This window comes from Rhinopithecus bieti, unplaced genomic scaffold (assembly GCF_001698545.2).
Source record: "Rhinopithecus bieti isolate Rb0 unplaced genomic scaffold, ASM169854v2 scaffold_4600, whole genome shotgun sequence".
NCBI classification, from domain to species: Eukaryota; Metazoa; Chordata; class Mammalia; order Primates; family Cercopithecidae; genus Rhinopithecus; species Rhinopithecus bieti.
The window spans coordinates 1,439,883-1,458,939 of record NW_016804545.1 but is presented as its reverse complement, the minus strand read 5'-3'; the positions used below and the strand labels follow the sequence as shown (position 1 = coordinate 1,458,939).

The following is a 19,057-nucleotide window of genomic DNA, read 5'->3' as shown; positions in this document are numbered from 1 at the left end:
TTTTTTTTTTTTTTTTTTTTTTTTGAGACGGAGTCTTGCTCTTGTTGCCCAGGCTGGAGTGCAATGGCGCGTTCTCGGCTCACCGCAACCTCTGCCTCCTGGGTTCAAGCGATTCTCCTGCCTCAGCCTTCCTGAGTAGCTGGGATTACAGGCATGCGCCACCATACCCGGCCTATTTTGTATGTTTAGTAGAGACAGGGTTTCTCCATGTAGCTTGCTTTTTTTACTTAGCAAAGTGTCTTCTAAGATATTCCCCCCTCAAAAATTGTAGCAGTAATGTCTGACTATAGTTAAAAGAAATCAACAAAACTCATAAAAAAAGCTACAAAGTGAGAAAGTCTCCTCCTTTCCCATCCCCAGTTTCAGTCCTTAGAGGTAACTTTTGTTAAAAGTATCTGTTGGAAATTCTTGTAGGAAGTACTATTTTAACTTTTAATGTATTTCAAGTTTTCTTCTTTATCAGTTTATTGATTCCCTGCTCTGAAAGATAAGGAATTCTGTGTCCTCATTGTATCTCCTGCCTACACCCTTCCTCGTTCACATCTCATGTCTTCATAATGTTGTTCCTTTTGTTCTTCTGATTGCCTGTTTTTTTTGCTTTAAGGAAATAATGTGAAGCTTCCATTTCATTTCATGTTTGTTTAACTTTAGTCAGTATCAGTTCATCCCTGCAGTGAAAGCTGAGGACATTCTTGTAGTTACTCTTGTTCTACCTCTCTTGCTCCTCTACTTTGCAGTTTTTGTTTGTGATACTATTTTTCATTGTTATCACATTTATAGTTTATCCTTCAATACAATCCAGGTATAAGTACTTTGTCTAAACTTGAGACTTCAAAGTTGGAAAACCAGGAAAGAAAATTGATAACATTACAATTATGTAAATATAATTCTATAACCAAATATGTTTGGACACAGAAAGTACTCTGTATTGTTAAGACTTTGCCACCCAGAGAGATATATCACTATCTAGTGAATTATTTGACTTTCTCTGTAACTTCCTTTGTGATTTCCTGAATCAGATTCTGCTGCCATGTTTCTTATATCTCATGTTACTGTCTTTCTTGGGTTTCTATTCAATTTGCTGTATTACCTTCTTGAGTAATTTTTTTTATAAATAGTACATGAGCTATAAACATTCTGAATTCTGGAATATTCAAAAATATATTCGTACATGATTGGTTTGACTGGGTATAGAATTTAGATTACATTTTTTTCCCTCAAAACTTTGAATTATTCCCTTTCTCCTAGTGTTTAGTTTTACTGATGAGAAGCCTGATTGTAATATACCTGTGTTACTTTGTAGATATCTGTGTTTTGTTTTCTGTTTCCCTCTGTGGAAGCTTGGGTATGTTTTTAAAGTTTAGACATTTTACCAGGATATGTCTGGAGAGTTCCTTTCAGCCTAAAGATTCTGTATTTCTTTAATTTAGGGAAATTTTCATCTTTATTTTTTCCTTCTTTGACTTCTCTGTATTCTGAAACTTTTGTTAGAAACGCATTTGGCCTTCTGAATATATATCTACGGGTTGACTTTTGTTCTCAATTCTGGGATATTCTCTTACCTTTATCTTAGAGATCACGAAACTGGCCTTTCAGGGTCAGTTTTATTATTTGCTTTAGCCACTGAGTTTTTGTTTCAGAATTTATCTTTAAAATTGTCTAATGTCCCTAATTTTTGCTTTTCTTTATATAGCATGATATTTTACAGATGTTTATTAATCTGTCTGATAATATGTGTTACTTTTTTGTAAAGATTTCTTTCATCTCTTGAATTATCTGTTATCCATGGTCAGTTTTCTATTTATTTTGACCTTTTTTCTATTATTAGTTTTCTCAAATGTTTGGTGATGCATAATTCTGTATCAGTATTTATGAATGAAAGATTGTGTGTTGCTTGTTTTAAGTAGCTGACGTGGATTTCCTCAGTTCCAGTCTAAATGTCTGTTTCATCAGTAGCTATCTTCAGGGAACAACATGCGCACTAGCATTGTGTCCTACCTGTTTCCGAGCCCATATCCCCCACAGTACTCCAACAGATACTCTTGATGCTTTGCATATTGCTCCCAGTTGCCAGGTACCTTTCCCTGCATGAGAATCTTTCTCCGTCTGGTCACTGGGATGGTGTGCATAGTGAGGGATAGGAGGGAGGCATGCAAGACCTGAGGGCTGATGGAGAATTTAGTTTAGGATTCATCAGCTGTTCAGAAGGGGGAGGTTTGACATCATTTGCATATGCCCTTTTGTGCTTTAGTGGTGGTGGCTACCAGTACTGGTAGATGGCTGGAGGATGAGAGAAATGCTTGATGAAGTCATAGGTCCTTTTTGGTAGGGCTGGTAAATGGGCTGGAGAGATGAGAAAATCTGATGAAGCATAGGTTCCTTTTTTTCAAGTGACTAAGTTACAAGATAAAAGTTTTCTTTTGTTTGTACTTCAAAGTTTGGTATTGTTCAAAAGTTAGACTACATATTCTATTGCCATTTTTGGTGTGCAATTGTTCGTGTGAACTAAAATTGATATGAAGACAGTGTGTAGTAAGGTGAAACAAGATGAATTGTGCGATTTTTAATGTATTTGTTTCTAAGTGAATTTTTTTTTGTGATGGAGGTCTGCTCTCACCCAGGGCTGAGTGCAGTGGGTGCAAATCTGCTAGCCACTGTGGAGCTCGCACCTCCCGGGTTTCATGCCTTCTCCTGCCTGCATGCCTCCGGAGTATGCTGGGATACAGTGCGCCGCCCCACCCCGCTAATTTTTTTTTTTTTTTCGATTTTAGTAGAGATGGGGTTGTACCGTGTGAGCCAGGAGGGTCTGCCATCGCCTGACCCTTGTGGTCCGCACGCTCAGCCTCCCCAAATGCGATGGGATTACAGGCGTGAGCCACCATGCCCAGCTTTGTTTTGCTTTTTGAGACAGAGCCTCCCTCTGTCGCCCAGGCTGGAGTGCAGGGGCGCGATCTCAGCTCACTGCAACCTCTGCCTCCTGGATTCAAGTGATTCTCCTGCCTCAGCCTCCTGAGTAGCTAGGATTACAGGTGCGTGCCACCATGCCTGGCTAAATTTTGTATTTTTAGTAGAGATGGGGTTTCACCATGTTGGTCAGGCTGGTCTCGAACTCCTGACCTTGTGATCCGCCCATCTTGTCCTCCCAAAGTGCTGGGATTACAGGCATGAGCCACTGCGCCCGGCTTTTTTTTTTTTTTTTTTGAGATAGGGTCTTGCTGTGTCACCCAGGCTGGAGTGCAGTGGTGCCATCTTTGCTCACTGCAGCTTCAACTTCCCTGGCAGTAGCCATCCTCCCTCCTCAGCCTCCCAAGTCGCTGAGACTGTAGTCCTGTGCCACCATGCCCACCTAATGTTTGTATTTTGTATAGAGACAGGGTTTTGCCGTGTTGCCCAGGCTGGTCTGGAACTCCTCAGCTCAAGTGCTCCACCAACCCTCAGCCTCCCAAAATACTAGGATTACAGACGAGAGCCAAAATTATTCTTAGTTTTTTTAGGTTAACTCATTTGACATAAGAAGTATGTATAGATAGCCAGAGAGCAAACACAGATAGCTAGAGCAATCATGTGAAATGACGTTGAAATATTGATCATTATTCCTTTGGTTTGTTATGGTAGAGAAAGGCATTTGAAGAAGAAAGAGCCAGTTGGTTAAAGCAGCAGTTTTTAAATATGACTACCTTTGACCACCAGAACTCAGAAAATGTGAAACTTTTCAGTGCCTTCTCAGGAAGTGAGTACTTTATAAACTCTTTAATTTGAACATGCATATAAATAAAATTATTTACATATTACAAAATACTATGTACTATTAATACAGAACTTTGGAAATCACCAATTAGAGCTCTCTAATTATAACTAAAAGTCAACTTTATTTTATTTATTTATTTTTTGAGATGAAGTCTTGCTCTGTTGGAGTGCAGTGGCATGACCTCAGCTCACTGCAGCCTCTGCCTTCGGGGTTCACACAATTATCCTGTCTCAGCCTCCTGAGTAGCTGGGATTACAGGTGTGTGCTACCACGCTCGGCTAATTTTTGTATTTTTAGTAGAGATGGGTTTTCACTGTATTGGTCAAGCTGGTTTTGAACTCCTGACCTCAGGTGATCCACCCATCTCAGCCTTCCAAAGTGCTGGGATTATAGGCATGAGCCACTGCACCTGGCCTAAAAATCAACTTTAATATTTTATTTACTGTAGTCAAAGTGAGGATGAGAGGGGGACTGTGCATACCCAAAGTGACTTTTGTTGTGAGTTTGTAATAATGTGAAGTTGTTGAAAATTTACATCTAGAATTTTTTTTTCAAAATGGGAGTCTTGCTGTGTTACCCAGGCTGGAGTGCATCTTGGCTCACTGCAGCCTCAACATCCTGGGCTTAGGCAATCCTCCTTGCCTCAGCCTCCTGAGTAGCTGAGACTGTAGGCACATACCACCGTACTTAGATAATTTAAAAAAATTTTTTGTAGAGACAAACTTTCGCTATACTTCCCAGGCTGATCTCAAACTCCTGGCTTAAGCAGTCATTCTGCCTCAGCTTCCCAAAGTGCTAGGATTACAAGTGTGAGCCACCCCACTCCGCCTAGAAATATTTTTAAAACTAGATCCTTTTGGCCGGGCGTGGTGGCTCACGCCTGTAATCCCAGCACTTCGGGAGGCCGAGGCAGGCAGATCACGAAGTCAGGAGATCGAGACCATCCTGGCTAACACAGTGAAACCCCGTCTCTACTAAAAATACAGAAAAATTAGCCTGGCATGGTGGTGGGCACCTGTAGTCCCAGCTACAGACTGAGGCAGGAGAATGGCGTGAACCCGGGAGGTGGAGCTTACAGTGAGGCAAGATCACACCACTGCACTCCAGCCTGGGTGATAGAGCAAGACTCCATCTCAAAAAAAAAAAAAAGATCCTTTGAAACATGTGGACTATGCAACAAAGATAACAAGATTAATGATATTAATTTGAATTTGTTCCATCTCTTACCTCACTCAGAACTGCAGATGAATCATCCTGATGATTTACCTTCACTATATTGAATGCCTCACTATATGTACTGCCTTTTTCCCTTCCTTGTTTTACAACAGGTTCTGATCGGGACAATCTTACAGTGCACTCAAGGCAGCCGCAAAAGAAGCCCCACAGTGTGTCTAATGGGTCTCCAGTTTGCATGTCTAAACTTACTAAATCTCTTCCTGCTTCACCTTCCACTTCAGACTTTTGCCAGACACGTTCCTGCATATCTGAACATAGGTATTTGTCTATAGGTGATCTTTTCACGTATTTCTAAAAATTGCTAAAGTTGCACTGCTGAGGAAAATGTGGCGTGTCTGTAGTATTAGCAACAATAGAGATTTTGGAGAGGAATTTAGTAGATGATTTATTCATTCTACAAATACTGAGTGACCAGTATATAAAGACACTGTGCTAGATGCTGGGAATATAATAGCAAACAGGTAGATCTGTTCCTTGTCCTCTTGGAGGTAAATCATGTGATGTGTGTCTTTTTATTTCACATTTAAGATATAATTTAGAATATAATCTTAATTATAGGAGTTAATATTTTAAGTACTTTAATTGTATTAAATAGATGGATATTGTTTTGACAGTTTTTGTAGAGTACATATCTTAACATTTTTTTCTGGCATGCCCATTTTATTGTTGTTGAAGGGCAAATAACTGAGAAATGCCTGTTCATATTGAGTGATAAAGATCTGAGCCCAAGGATGACAGTGTAAAAAAACGTGGCTCTCCACCCTGGGAAACCCATATGTTGCTCTTAATTGCTACATTTTGGTATTTTCCTCTATCTCAAGTTATTATATCATTTTCTAAAATAATACCAATACTCTACTTCAGCGCCAATTCCAAGATTAGTTTTAAACGAAGCAGAGAAAGCATGTGGACCATTCCTAGTAAGATAGAGAGGAATAGAAAAGGTCAGAGGGGTAAGTTAGAAAGTATGGTGGCAATCTCTTTGCTCTTAATTAACAGTAGGAGACAATGGCCTTGGAAAACAGTCAGAGCTGAAGCAAACTCGGCCTGTGTTAAGAGACTGGAGTGGAACTAAGGGTTGAAGAAGCCAGCTGGCCCTTGGGCCAAGAATTATGAAATAGATGGAGTTTAAAACAAGAAAGGAAGCTTTTAAAAGGAGGAGGAGGACACACTATAAGTTGTAGTTGACTTTTAAGAGGTGCGGGGATTAGGACTCCAAGTAAATGTTAGAGGGGATGAAAAAGAGCCAGGTAAGAGCACTCTAGCCAAGTATAGGGACCCTGAAGTGGGACACACCTCATACATTTGCAATGCTGACCAAGACCTAGAGGTGTGAGATGAGCATGGAGAGATGTAAAAGTTCAAATACGCACAAATACAGAGAGGATAAAATCATGAACCCATGTGTACCTATGACGCAGGTTCAGCAATTATTAACTCATGATCAATATTGTTCATACATAATCCCACTCTGCTCGCTCTCTCCACCCCACCCCCAACACATCTGGGATTTCATTTACAGAATATTTTAGTGTGCATTTGTAGGTCAAGTATTGTTCTAAGGGGAATAGAAAAAACATTAGTTTTAAGAGAGTGAAAAAAAGTTTTAAGTTTTAAAAAGAGTACTGTTTTATAATGTTGAAAACAGATTGTAGGAGTCTAATAGAAACCAGGAAATCCAGTTGGGAGGCACTATTGGAGTGGGAACGAAAAGACAATGGTAATTTGGACTACGGTCATAATGTGAAGGTAGAAATGCTTGGATTTGGGACCTATTTTGAAGTTAGACCAGTAGATGAGTTGAATATGGGAAGTGAAAGTTGATTTATTTTACAATCAAAAGATAATGTGTAAGCTCATCGTATTTTCTTACATAGGAATGTTAATCAAACTTCCAAATTTGACCAATCAGAACTATCTGTATAGACACAGATGCAAATTCTAGCCACCACTGACAAATAATGCATTTTATATCTAAGAGATAGCATAACATAGTTCTCTCAGTTGTTTTATATATTTTACGTTTTAGCTTTTACATCATTGTTTTAGTTGTGAAATATTTGACAAATATCTCTTGAAGACCTTGTTTTATGTTTAATAAAGTTCAGCATTTAGTACCTAAATCATAGGGTGTTGCAAGTTAAGTGTTAGTATATGTAAAGAACTTAAAAGCAGTACCTAGTTCATTGTAAACATTTAGTGAGCATAAAAATAAATATACATGTAAACAAATATAAACATGCTTTTTTTTTGTTTCTGAGTGCTCCACTGAACAACATCAGTGGCATAGAAATAATTTTGGAGCTTAAAGGAATTAAACTATTCATTGTTAACTAGCCTCTAAGAGTAAAACAAACAGAAAGAAGTTTTATAACTAATAGAGAAGCTGTGCAGCCTGACATGGTTCTTCATATTTTAAATTATTTGATAAACTTGGTTCTCTTGCTCCTGAAGCATTTTGGATCTCGGTTTATATTAATATTACAACAAAATAATTAGTGTTTGTAGCTAATTTCTACAACATCCTCATTGTTCTTTCACTGTAGAATGGAATTTTACATAAAGGCTGTGCCTTAGGTTCCAGGCAAGGAGACTTGTGCGTAAGTTACTTACAAAACTTAGTCTGATCATTTGTGCAAGGGATTCTGATGACCGAATTAGTGTAAGTGTTGGTAAATAAATTTATAGTAATTTGGTCATCAGAATCCCTTGTACAAATGGTTAAACTAGGCATGCACCACTACTCCTAGCTAAGTTTTTGTAGAGACAGGGTTTCACCATGTTACTCAGGCTGGTCCTGAATTCCTGGGCTCAAGCAATTTGGCTGCCTCAGCCTCCTAAAGTGCTAGGATTATAGGTGTGAGCCACTGCTCCCAGGCTTTTTTTTTTTTTTTTTCCAAGTAAAATTTTAAATTAGATTTTGGCTTAGATTTTAGAATTAAACTTAATTTTTTTTTAAGATTGCCACATTTTGAGGTTGAATTATTAAACAAAAGTCACAAGAAATGTACATTTAGAAAAGTTTTTGTGAAAAAAATTACATATTCAGTTGATAAAAAAATATTCATTAGCTCAGCTGCATGGATATTAAAGTTACTGTTTAAGCACATTTATTGTTTTGAGGCTGACTGAACCAAAACCATCTTGCTATAGAGTCTGGTCTTTTAGCCACTTCCGTAGGCACTCATTAAGTATCTGTCTGAATGGATAGATGAAAGCATACTTTAACAAGTGGACATGTAAAGAAAGAAAATACAAAGAGATAAGTAATAGTGGCAGAAAAACAGGGACATTTGGAATATCAGCTTTCAAAACCCTTAAGCTCTACTTTAAGCTTCTCTACCTTAAACTTCACTTGGCAGCATGCGTCAAAGTAGACTAAAGGGATAAATAAAATAAATAAATAAGATAAAAGTGATAAATTACGCCATTTTGAAACACTTCTTTTACTGTTTTGATCATGTGTCCTCCAAATTTACATAAATTAGCACAAGACATGGAAGTAATGAGACCTTAGACATCCAGGCATGTGTACAGTATAAAAGAAGGAGAGGATAGTCACTAAGATCTGCCTTTCTTTTCCCAACAGTTCAATCAATGTACTGAATATAACTCCTGAAGAAATTAAACCAAATCAGGTTGGAGGAGAATGTACAAATCAAAAATGGAGTGTGGCGTCAAGACCTGGATCACAGGAAGGTTGCTATAGTGGATGCTCCTTGACCTACACAAATTCTCATGTAGAAAAAGATGACTTACCTTAGACATGTGGACTCGAATTGTTTTCATTAACATGTTCATCATATTTCACATCTAAGTTGAAACAGGGTGTGTCATAAAGTCAATTATCTCTAATAACTTAAGATGGTCTAAGTTGTTTGTTTGGACTTCCCCGTCTTCCCCCAAAGAGTTGAAATCTTAAATCTATTTAAAAGGATATAAAAGCTTTGGATATGTATTTTTAGTAACAGAAGCATCTGGTTCTGTGAATAAAGGAATGTATAGATGTTTGGATGGAAACAAAAGCACTAGAATGAGTTTCCTCTTATAGGTATTAAAAATAGCACTTTTAGGAAACTGATTATTGTAAATGTTTAATTTTGTCTCAAATATCGTTGGCATTGGAAGTTTAGCCTTTACTTGAATGTATACTGTAGATTTTTAACAAAGCAAGTTCTATATTTATTATGTTTAGTGTGATTTGAAATTACCTCTTTCATATGTTTTAAATAAAGTGAAATTTATGTATGTTTTGTACATAGATATACATGATTATGTTAAGAGGCTTTAAGATTTAAAAGTTTCACACAACCATAAGTATAGTATTTCATGCCAGTAAAATTTTTTTAGTGGTATTCTGTTTACAGATGTATTAGGACCATTGATGCATTACATTTAAGAATTCTTTTTAATACATCTGGGCAATAAATATTGAAAGCTGTTCCATGAAGCTGAGTTCTTTAGATAATCAGCACTACTAACATTACATTTTGAGATTTTATGACATTAGATTTTATTTTGTATATGTAAGATATTATAATTTTTAAAGGGACTATTGATAGAGGAATAGGGGCAAGACAACAAAAGTACCTTTGAATAAAACAATTTAAGAAATTGGTTTAAGATATTGGATGATAGAAGATATTTAAGATATCTAGATGGTGATATTTTCCTTACGAGATGGGTACCAGTATAGTAATATCTGTATACTAACTAGGGCTTTGTATTGTCAATGATTTTTTAATAATTTTTTAATGAGGTATTTACCACTAAAGAAATATGATAATGTAAAACCATCAAATTTTATAATTGAGATATTATGATACTCTGGAAAAACGTGTCATTTCATTTTCAGAAAACTCTTAGGCTCTCTTCAGTCTCTGTAATGTTTCTGATTGCATGTTTCATGAAAAGTATGTTGTTGTTTTGATAGTAATAATAATAAATGTAGGCTCAGCTCTTTCCCAGGATTTTCATCAAAAAGCTTTAAGTGCCTAACCCTGCTTGTCTCTGTACATAGAAGTCTGCACAGATCCAATCCTTGCTAGGTATCGTAGTTTAGGCCCATTTACCTTCCCCTGTACCGGCAGTTCAGCCACTTACATGCACTCACCCTCTTTGTGGCTATTTTAAATTCATATTATTAAAAACAAAAAACAACAAAAAAAAGCCACTTACTTGTGTTATCCATTCACTATACATAACTGTGTAACTCTTTGGAGTTGCATAGCAGCAGCCATTTTTTTCAGGGCTGATAGGATATCATTAAGAGTATCTTATGAGACATTAGTGGATATACTCATAATACAGTAACCATATTTATAGTTTTAAAGAGCTAGCTCTTGAGCATTAGTCACTTAGTACCTTCAGCTTGATGCATGGTCACTTCTTTACTATTTAAACTACTACACATGGCACAAAATATCGAAGACACTACCATATTCTAAAGGAAGAAATCTGGCTGGGATGTAGGCTTTTTTTGTTTTTGCTTTTGTTTTGTTTTGTTTTGTTTTGTTTGTTTGTTTTGCTGTTTAGTAATAACATGGTCAAAAAAGGCAATCAGAAATTTTAAATACAGTTAATGGATACATTTGTCAAGAATTTCCCCCCCAGGGTTTTCCATGGTGTACTTTGCAAGAAATAAGCATTCTAATTTTTAAATCTCTTTAGCAAATATTGTATTTTATGACAGTGGAGTTCTGGAACACAGCATCTGTTTTTCGTTGCGTGTTTCCGTTTTAAAGTGAGTTCTCAAATTGGAAAGAAAAATTCCTTGAGACTTACTTTAAAATCCAAAGTGTGAAAGAAACAGCAGAGTGAAAGCCAGACTCACTGCACCTTTCATGTCGGCATAGATCCAGAAGTTGGACATTTTACCTAACAACATCACTTTTGTTAAACATTCCAACTCCAAAATGATCCCCAGTCACTCTAATCTCAGAATGTTGGAATGATGTCTGTTGGAAAACCCAGGACTCCACACACAAAACTCCTAGGATTTTGTTTCCCATCTCTTTCTAGGTGTTTGCAATGTACAAATAATAACAGCTGTGCTAATCTGACATTTAGCCATGGATGGTTCTAGAGAATACTTCCATTTGTAAGTCCTCCTGCTAATCTTAAGTGCTTTCTTGTTTATCACTATGTAAATCTGAAATATTTTGTACTTCATTTGTTTTTATCCATTCTGAATTTTCAAAGCATAAAATGTGAAAGAAAATTGAGATAAACATTTTGTTCACTATTAAATATTTGCATCTGCAGTCTATAATGAGAATCAATGATATTATGACTAAAATTTAACAAATAGTATTTTCTTATAGAAGTAATGTATTAAATGATTAGAACACAGGACAGTTCACAGCAAATTGTTTACTTACGTGGCATAATTGAAATACTATTATTTGGAAAGAGTTCTATATTGCTTACCTTAGCTAACCAGAATTGTTCATAGACTTGTGATAATATGGTGTTATGGGAAAACATTTCGTGCACATGATGAAGAGAGCACCGTTGATCTAGTCTTGACTGCCCCTGGGGGAACATTTGAAAGCCTCTGGGACCCCAGGAGAGAGGTTTTTGCAGCATGTATGCCTGGAACACACTTATGGGTTAGCAAGACCCTGCTGTGATTACGCTGTTGTACAGATCTTCAAAGTATATTGCCTAATATAAGTCATGTTATTTCTAGATTGGATTTTAAGTAAGTACGGATTATGGAAGTCTAGTAAATACACTTTTCTCTATGTTTGTCCTTTTCCAGTCTTTTGATAAGCATTTATGAAGTACCTACTGTATGTCAAGGGTTACAACTACTTTCCAGTACTTGGAGATACGAAGACAGATAAGCATGCTGCCTGCTATTGAGAATCTGAGCTGAGTGGAAGACCAACTATTAAACCTACATTGTAATAAACAATGGTAGATGCTAATGACACGTTCAATCTGTTCATAAAACATGGACTGATGGGTCTGCTCCAGGGCCACATTCGTTTCCTAACAGTAACGTGGCTAGGCTTCCATTTATAAGTCTTAGCAGTATTTCCTTTGTGAAGTACTATGTAATAGATGATTGTTTGCTAGATTTTGTTTTCTACCATCAAAATGTTGACCTGCAAAGCAGCGTAGGATTTTCTCTCCTCAAGAACATGTATTATCTAGTAGAAAAAGCATTCCCAAAGATTTGGTCCATGCAGATAAGGATAATGAAACTGGTCACTCTAATCCTTTCTCTAAATATACAGTGTTTTTCAAGCTGGATGTAAGAGTGGGTGGATATTGATTAAGTTATTTGATTTATATAAAATCAAATGATTGAGGTTTTTTTGAACATTTACAAATAATGGATTGCTGAGAGCTCAGGAAGTACTGTAATGTCAGTAACATGAAGCTCCTGATAAAGATCCACCTCATATCTTTGAGCGTCAGAAATACATGTACCTAGTATATAATGCTTAGCACAGAATATTTATTGATGAGAAATATGAAATACTGATGAAACAACACATTACTGGAATGAATGGACTATGAATTTGAGGTTAGAATTCTAAAACTTCTTTCTCAAGAGGGTAGGAACCTTGTCATGAATCCTTATGCATGTGTATTTCCAACCCTATCTCAATGCCTTGCATATAGAGTATCATGATAGAGTAGGTTATGCTACAATTAAACATTAAGTCAGTGTGGCTTAATAAAAAAATTTATGCTCATGAAATGTCCAGTGTGGACTGGGCAATCCTCCATTTTTAGCTATGCCATCTGGAACACATGGTCTCCAACATTGCCAAATCAGACAGCAAGCAGACTAGCAGATGGTGTAGGATATTTTTAAGGGCCAGACCTGAAAGAGACATGCCTTCCACCTACAGCCTCACTGCAAGCAAGACTGGGAGGTATAGATAGAACATGTAGCTATTTGGTGAGCACTTACAGTCTGCTACCGAATGTAGTTGATGCTAGATATTTCATCCATGCACATTGCTCTGCAAGGGGTTTAGTGCTGATTATTAAAGCAAATATTTTTAATTTTTGGAAGGAATGTATTTTAAAGCTTCTCAGACATTCTAGCCTATTCATAATACAAGTTTCTGAATGTTCAAATGGTAGTTTTCCTCATTTAGTTATTAAAATATCTTACAGTGCACAGAACACTTTTATTTTTCAACTGTCAGGGAATCTTAACCTTCCTATTTTTAGAGTTGATAACAGACTCAAGTGTTAAATAATGAACCCAAGGTCACATGACTGCTATTAAGTGATAAGACCAGACTTTAACCCATATCTTAGGTTTGCTAAATTTCTACCTTTTCCCACACTGCTGCAGTGCCTGCTTGGAGGGCTTTCTAAGTGAAATTCTTCACCCATTAGCTGCCACCTATAATCTACATCAAAAGTAGTGATCATTTGGTGCATGTGCAAGACTTGGCCTCATTTTTTTTTGGTTGGTTATCATGGCAAATCTATTCAGGGTTGGACCACTACCTTTTTGCAATTAAGGTATTAAGGATTTCATTGAAATAGCTATTTTAGTAGTTTATGATACTCAAAAGGCCATTGAGTAATCTGAAGATACATCTAGATCGCCTGCAATTTGTGTGTGTGACAGTGTCACCCAGGCTGGAGTGCAGTGGTGCAATCTTGCCTCACTGCAGCCTTGCTCTGCCGGGCTCAAGCAGTGCTCCTACCACAAGCTCCCAAGTAACTGGGACTACAAAACTGGGACTACAAGTGTGTGCCACCAGTGGTGCCTGGCTAGTTTTTTGTATTTTTTTTATAGAGATGGGGTCTCACCATTTTGAATAGGCTGGTCTTGAACTCCCAGACTCAAGTGATCCACGCCCCCCTTGGCCTCTCAGAGGGCTGGGATTACAGACGTGAGCCACCACCTCTGCCCAGCCTGTATTTTTCTGCCCTGCCATTTTGTTCACTCTTGGCAGTTTGTGTGCCGTGTCCCACTGTGGCTACAGTCACAGTGACGAGAAATACTTCATTTTGTCCAAAAGGTTCAGTCACCTTTTGCAGACATTTTATGAAAAATAAAGTAGTAGAATTAAAGAACGTGAACATTTTTACTCAGTTTTAGAAGGAATACAGCTGATGTAGGGCAGCTGGATATTTTCTAGATTCCCTGTTGCATCTACATTTAGATAGATTTTCTTGTTTCTGGTCTGTCATGACAGTTTAATTCCTGTTGACCGTGCTCTGTTAAAGCAAACCATGCCCCAGCCCAGTGTACTCATTAGAAAAAAGTAAATGTTTGCATATTCCCTAGAACCCTAAAACGGATAACAAGAACCCTCCATTCTGGCTTTTTGGATCCAATTTTCTATTATATATGATGTCTAAACCAAGGTGGTGAATTGTTCATCCCAGCCAGGCATAGGATCAGACAACTGAGTTCCCTAGGTTTAGACTCTGCTAGTGCTTAGCCATGACTACTATGGCTGGTTTTGTTAACCTCTAAGTATAGTTTTTACTTGACTATAACATGCTGTAATTTATTTACCCTACCCTGAGATTTTTTTCTTCTGTAATTCTCAGCCCAGAATTATTATTTCAAACTAAACTTGTATTTCGCATTTTTAATTAGTGAAGAGGCTCAATGAAATGCAATTTTCAGAAAGAGTATAAAGCTTTTGTGAAATATCAATTTAATTTCTAACCACTTTTAGTTTCTTTTATCTTGAAAATCTTTTACCTTGATAACTAGTTGATTTGATTTTGTAATGTTATTCCTTTTAAGCAAAGAGGTATTAAATAATAGGGAAGACTGGGTGCGGTGGCTCACGGCTGTAATCCCAGCACTTTGGGAGGCCGAGGCAGGTGGATCACCTAAGGTCAGGAGTTCGAGATCAGCCTGGCCAACATGGTGAAACCCCATCTCTACTAAAATACAAAATTAGCCGGGCATGGTGGCAGGTGCCTGTAATCACAGCTACTTGGGAGACTGAGGCAGGAGAATTGCTTGAACCTGGGAGTGGGAGGTTGCAGTGAGCTGAGATCGTGCCACTGCACTCCAGCCTGGGGGACAAGAGCAAGACTTCATCTCAAAAATAAATAAAATAAATAAATAAATAAGGAAAATCTCTATAAATTAGATATCAGTGAAATTAAACTTTTCCAAACAAATAATTCTTGAGATTCTGTGTTAATGCCCCAAAGAAAACTAGAAATCCAACAACTAGCCACACAAAGCCTTGGCACATACGTTCTAAAGAAACTTTTGATCTTAAACCATGAACAATTTTAACTGGAGTTTTAAAAATCACATTGCCCTTTTATTTCCAAAGCACTCATCTTCATTTTTATCAAGGGCAAAGATCTGAGGAAACAACTCATAAATGCTTTTCGTTGTTGAGGCAGAGTCTCACTCTGCTGCCCAGGCTAGAGTGCAGTGGTGTGATCTCAGCTCACTGCAACTTCTGCCTCCCGTGTTCAAGCAATTCTCTGCCTCAACCTCCCAAGTAACTGGGATTTCATGCATGCACCACCATGCCCAGCTAATTTTTGTATTTTTAGTAGAGACAGGGTTTCTCCATGTTGGTGAGGCTGGTCTCAGAGTGGTCCTGACTTCAAGTGATGTGCCTGCCTCAGCCTCCTAAAGTGCTGGGATTACAGGCGTGAGCCACCGCACCTGGCCTCATAAATGCTTTTAATTGAAATTCTTTGATAAGGAACTCAAAGACTATGGTAAATCTCAGAGGCAAATTCTGGCCTTGGCAGTGAGGGCCAGAAGGGGGTGTACATCGGAGACACAGTTGCTTGTGGTGTGGTTTCCCAAAATCTGGAGATGCACATTCCTGTTGACTCAACAGTCTTTCTCTGGACTTGGTAGCCTTCTGTTTTGCAGACCCCCAAGCACTGTATAACTGGGATTCACTAATTATAGCTTGAGTGACTATAAATTGTTATCTAAATGAGAAACTTGATATTGAAATGGGGAGCTATTCATGATTAGGCCTGTACCACAGTGGAAACTGGGACAAATGATCACCCTGTGTATAGTGGAAGCCCTGTCAAAGTAAGCAGAACTCTGACTTGAGTTTTGATTGTTGAACCTGTAAACCAAAAATAAAATCCTAAGCCCCGCCCCGCCCCAACTATTTGAATGGGCCCCTTCTCTCAGCCAAGGGCATTCCAAAGTTAACCTGAAAAACTAGTTCAGGCCATGATGGGAAGGGTCAGACATGCCTGATTATACCCTCCTTCCTCTTGGAATTCAGGAAAAGCTAACCAGCATTAATATCAACACAGACCTTAAGTCTTACAAGAGACATTTACAATCTATGCTCCCTGAAGGCTGTTACCTGGAGGCTGTATGAAAAACATTGGTTTCCACAGCCCCTTATCATCATAACCCATACATTCCTTTGTATTGATTCCAAGTCTTTAGATAATAACTCATTCAGGTGGCACGGTTGCTCACGCCTGTAATCTCAGCACTTTGGGAGGCTGAGGCGGGTGGATCATGATGTCAGGAGTTTGAGACCAGCCTGACCAACATGGTGAAACCCCCATCTCTACTAAAAAAAAAAAAAATGCAAAAATTAGCTGGGCATGGTGGTGCGTGCCTGTAATCTCAGCTACTCAGGAGGCTGAGGCAGGAGAATCGCTTGAACCCAGGAGGCAGAGGTTGCAGTGAGCCAAGATCACTCCACTGGACTCTAGCCTGGGTGACAGAGGGAGACTCCATCTGAAAAATAACATAACATAACATAACATAACATAACATAACAACACAACACAACATAATGTAACTCATTCAACAAATTGCCAATCAGAAAAATTTTTAATCTACCTGTAACCTGGAAGCCACTGCTTCAAGTTGTCCCAGCTTTCCGGATTGAACCAATGTACATCTTACAGGTATTGATTGATATATTACATCTTCTTAAAAAGTGTATAAGCAAGTCACACCCAGACCACTTGGGGCACATGTCACCAGGACCTCCTGAAGCTATGTCATGGGCCTGTCCTTAACTTTGGCAAAATAAACTTTCTAAATTGAGACCTATCTCAGATATTTTTGGGTTCACAAACCCTAATCCCTACAAAGGTACTTCCTTTAATTCATGCCTAAACACCATGTAAAAAAGCACAAGTTTGTCTCAATGCAGTTGACATATTAGGAAACAATATTTGAGCATAATGCAAAATTTGTTTTTGCTTATGTGTGATTCTGTTAGTGAGAAACACTAAGTGAATGCAGAAAACTGTGCCCAGCTGATCCAAACTAAACAGTAACACATAAAACAAATATACATCTCAAATGTCTACTGTTACAGTAGATAGGTAGTCAGGCATGAGCAGGGCAGGAGAGGGCTCCCCCACCACCCACCAGGATGGTCAGGCGACCATCAGATGATGGTATGGCAGTTACCACACTGCCTCTCTAAAAATGATCATTGGCAACCAGGCCTAGGAGAGGCAATTTCCTGATGGTTCACAGTTGTCACACTAACGTGATAATTGATTGCAGGCACCAGGGAGAGGTAATTTCCCAGATTAAAAACACTTGAAATTGGTAATCAGCTTCCAATAAAATCTCAGGAATTGGGTGAGTGAGCTTTAACATATGCATTAAGAGACAAAATGGCGGAGTACGGCCTTCCAGGGGCATTTCACTAGAAGAGGGAAGAAAGCCTCAGGTGAGCATGCATACCACTTCCTAAACACACTGTGCATGCTCACCTCCCAAGCACAAGGAGGGCACTGTACGTGTGAGCGCCTACCCTAAGGGAAGAATTATGGGAAAAGGGACGCAAGACCCTGGAAGTATGCCAGCATATTCAACCCCAAGTCAAAAGGTCAAATGTCGCACTTATCCTTCAAATCACCTGCTTGTGTCTCTTCCATGCATACTTTCCTTTCTTTCCTGCTCTAAAGCTTTTTAATAAACTTCCACTCCTGCTCTGAAACTTGCCTCAGTCTCTTTTTCTGCCTTAAGCCCCTCTGTCGAGTTCTTTCTTCTGAGGAAGCAAGAATTTAGGTTGCCACAGACCCATCAGTAATTTGGGTATTCACCACCACTAACACTACCATCTATCTCAGTTTCCCATGTACGTTAAAAACAATACTCATCCCTATCTGACATTACAGTTTTCCCCTGGGGTTTTAGACAACTCTCCTTCTACCACTTCACAACATACAAGCTGCAACCCTTCCAACCCCTACTTCCACAAGCTAACTTCCAGTCTTTTTCAAGGTAGAATATCATGTTTGTGGTATTGTTTTTGCATTTCTTAACCACTTAACATGTATAAAACTCTGCTACCATTTTTTATTAGGATCATATTTTTTAATGAGTCAGTGATGAATTCTTTTTTTTTGAGATGCAGTCTTGCTCTGTCCCTCAGGCTGGAGTGCAGTGGCACCATGTTGGCTCACTGCAAGCTCCGCCTCCTGGGTTCATGCCATTCTCCTGCCTCAGCCTCCCGAGTAGCTGGGACTACAGGTGCCCACCACCATACCTGACTATTTTTTTGTATTTTTACTAAAGACAGGGTTTCACCATGTTAGCCAGGATGGTCTTGATCTCCTGACCTCGTGATCCACCCGCCTCGGCCTCCCAGAGTGCTGGGATTACAGGTGTGAGCCACCAGCCCGGCCCTGATGAAATTTTTTAATGCTGTGCACCTAACTCCATTTTCCCCATAAATCCTGTGATTTTTACTGTAATTCTGCAAAACATGGTTTTTAGGGATATATGTGTTGTATTAAAGCAGAGTTGATGAAAAGGAGCGCCTTTTGTCCCTCCACTTATCATATGCTGACTGCTGAGTCTCTCAAAATTCCATGCCAGCTTTCCTGATTCTACACATCTGTAACAAAGTATTATTTGAGGGACAGAAACTTTAAAAACTGAAAACAACCATCAAAAATACATCAAGCTTAGTATTGTGCTTGCTGTGCCAAGCACAATACTAAGCCTTAGTAAGCCATTTATTTGACATTTCCTAACAACTCTCTATGCAGAAGCTATTGTTACACTCACTTTATAGATGAGAAAACTGATGCAAAGAAAGGTAAAATTGGCCAGCGCCACACAGCTAATACGTGGTGAAGAAGGCATGT

General features: G+C 38.4%; 1 protein-coding gene across 14 annotated transcripts in view; it reads left to right on the top strand.

Annotated features, from left to right (window-relative positions):
- Positions 1 to 11,934, top strand: part of SSX2IP (SSX family member 2 interacting protein) — a 56,033-nt gene extending 44,099 nt beyond the window's left edge. For 7 of the 14 annotated variants that reach the window (XM_017869131.1, XM_017869130.1, XM_017869132.1 and 4 more), the window contains 3 exons: positions 3,616 to 3,730; positions 5,077 to 5,242; positions 8,574 to 11,730. In XM_017869131.1, the coding sequence (XP_017724620.1) occupies positions 3,616 to 3,730; positions 5,077 to 5,242; positions 8,574 to 8,748 (456 nt within the window). In that variant the 3' untranslated portion in view covers positions 8,749 to 11,730. The other 7 variants (XM_017869134.1, XR_001884897.1, XR_001884898.1 and 4 more) reach the window with 7 other exon arrangements.
- Positions 11,935 to 19,057: the final 7,123 nt, after the last annotated feature.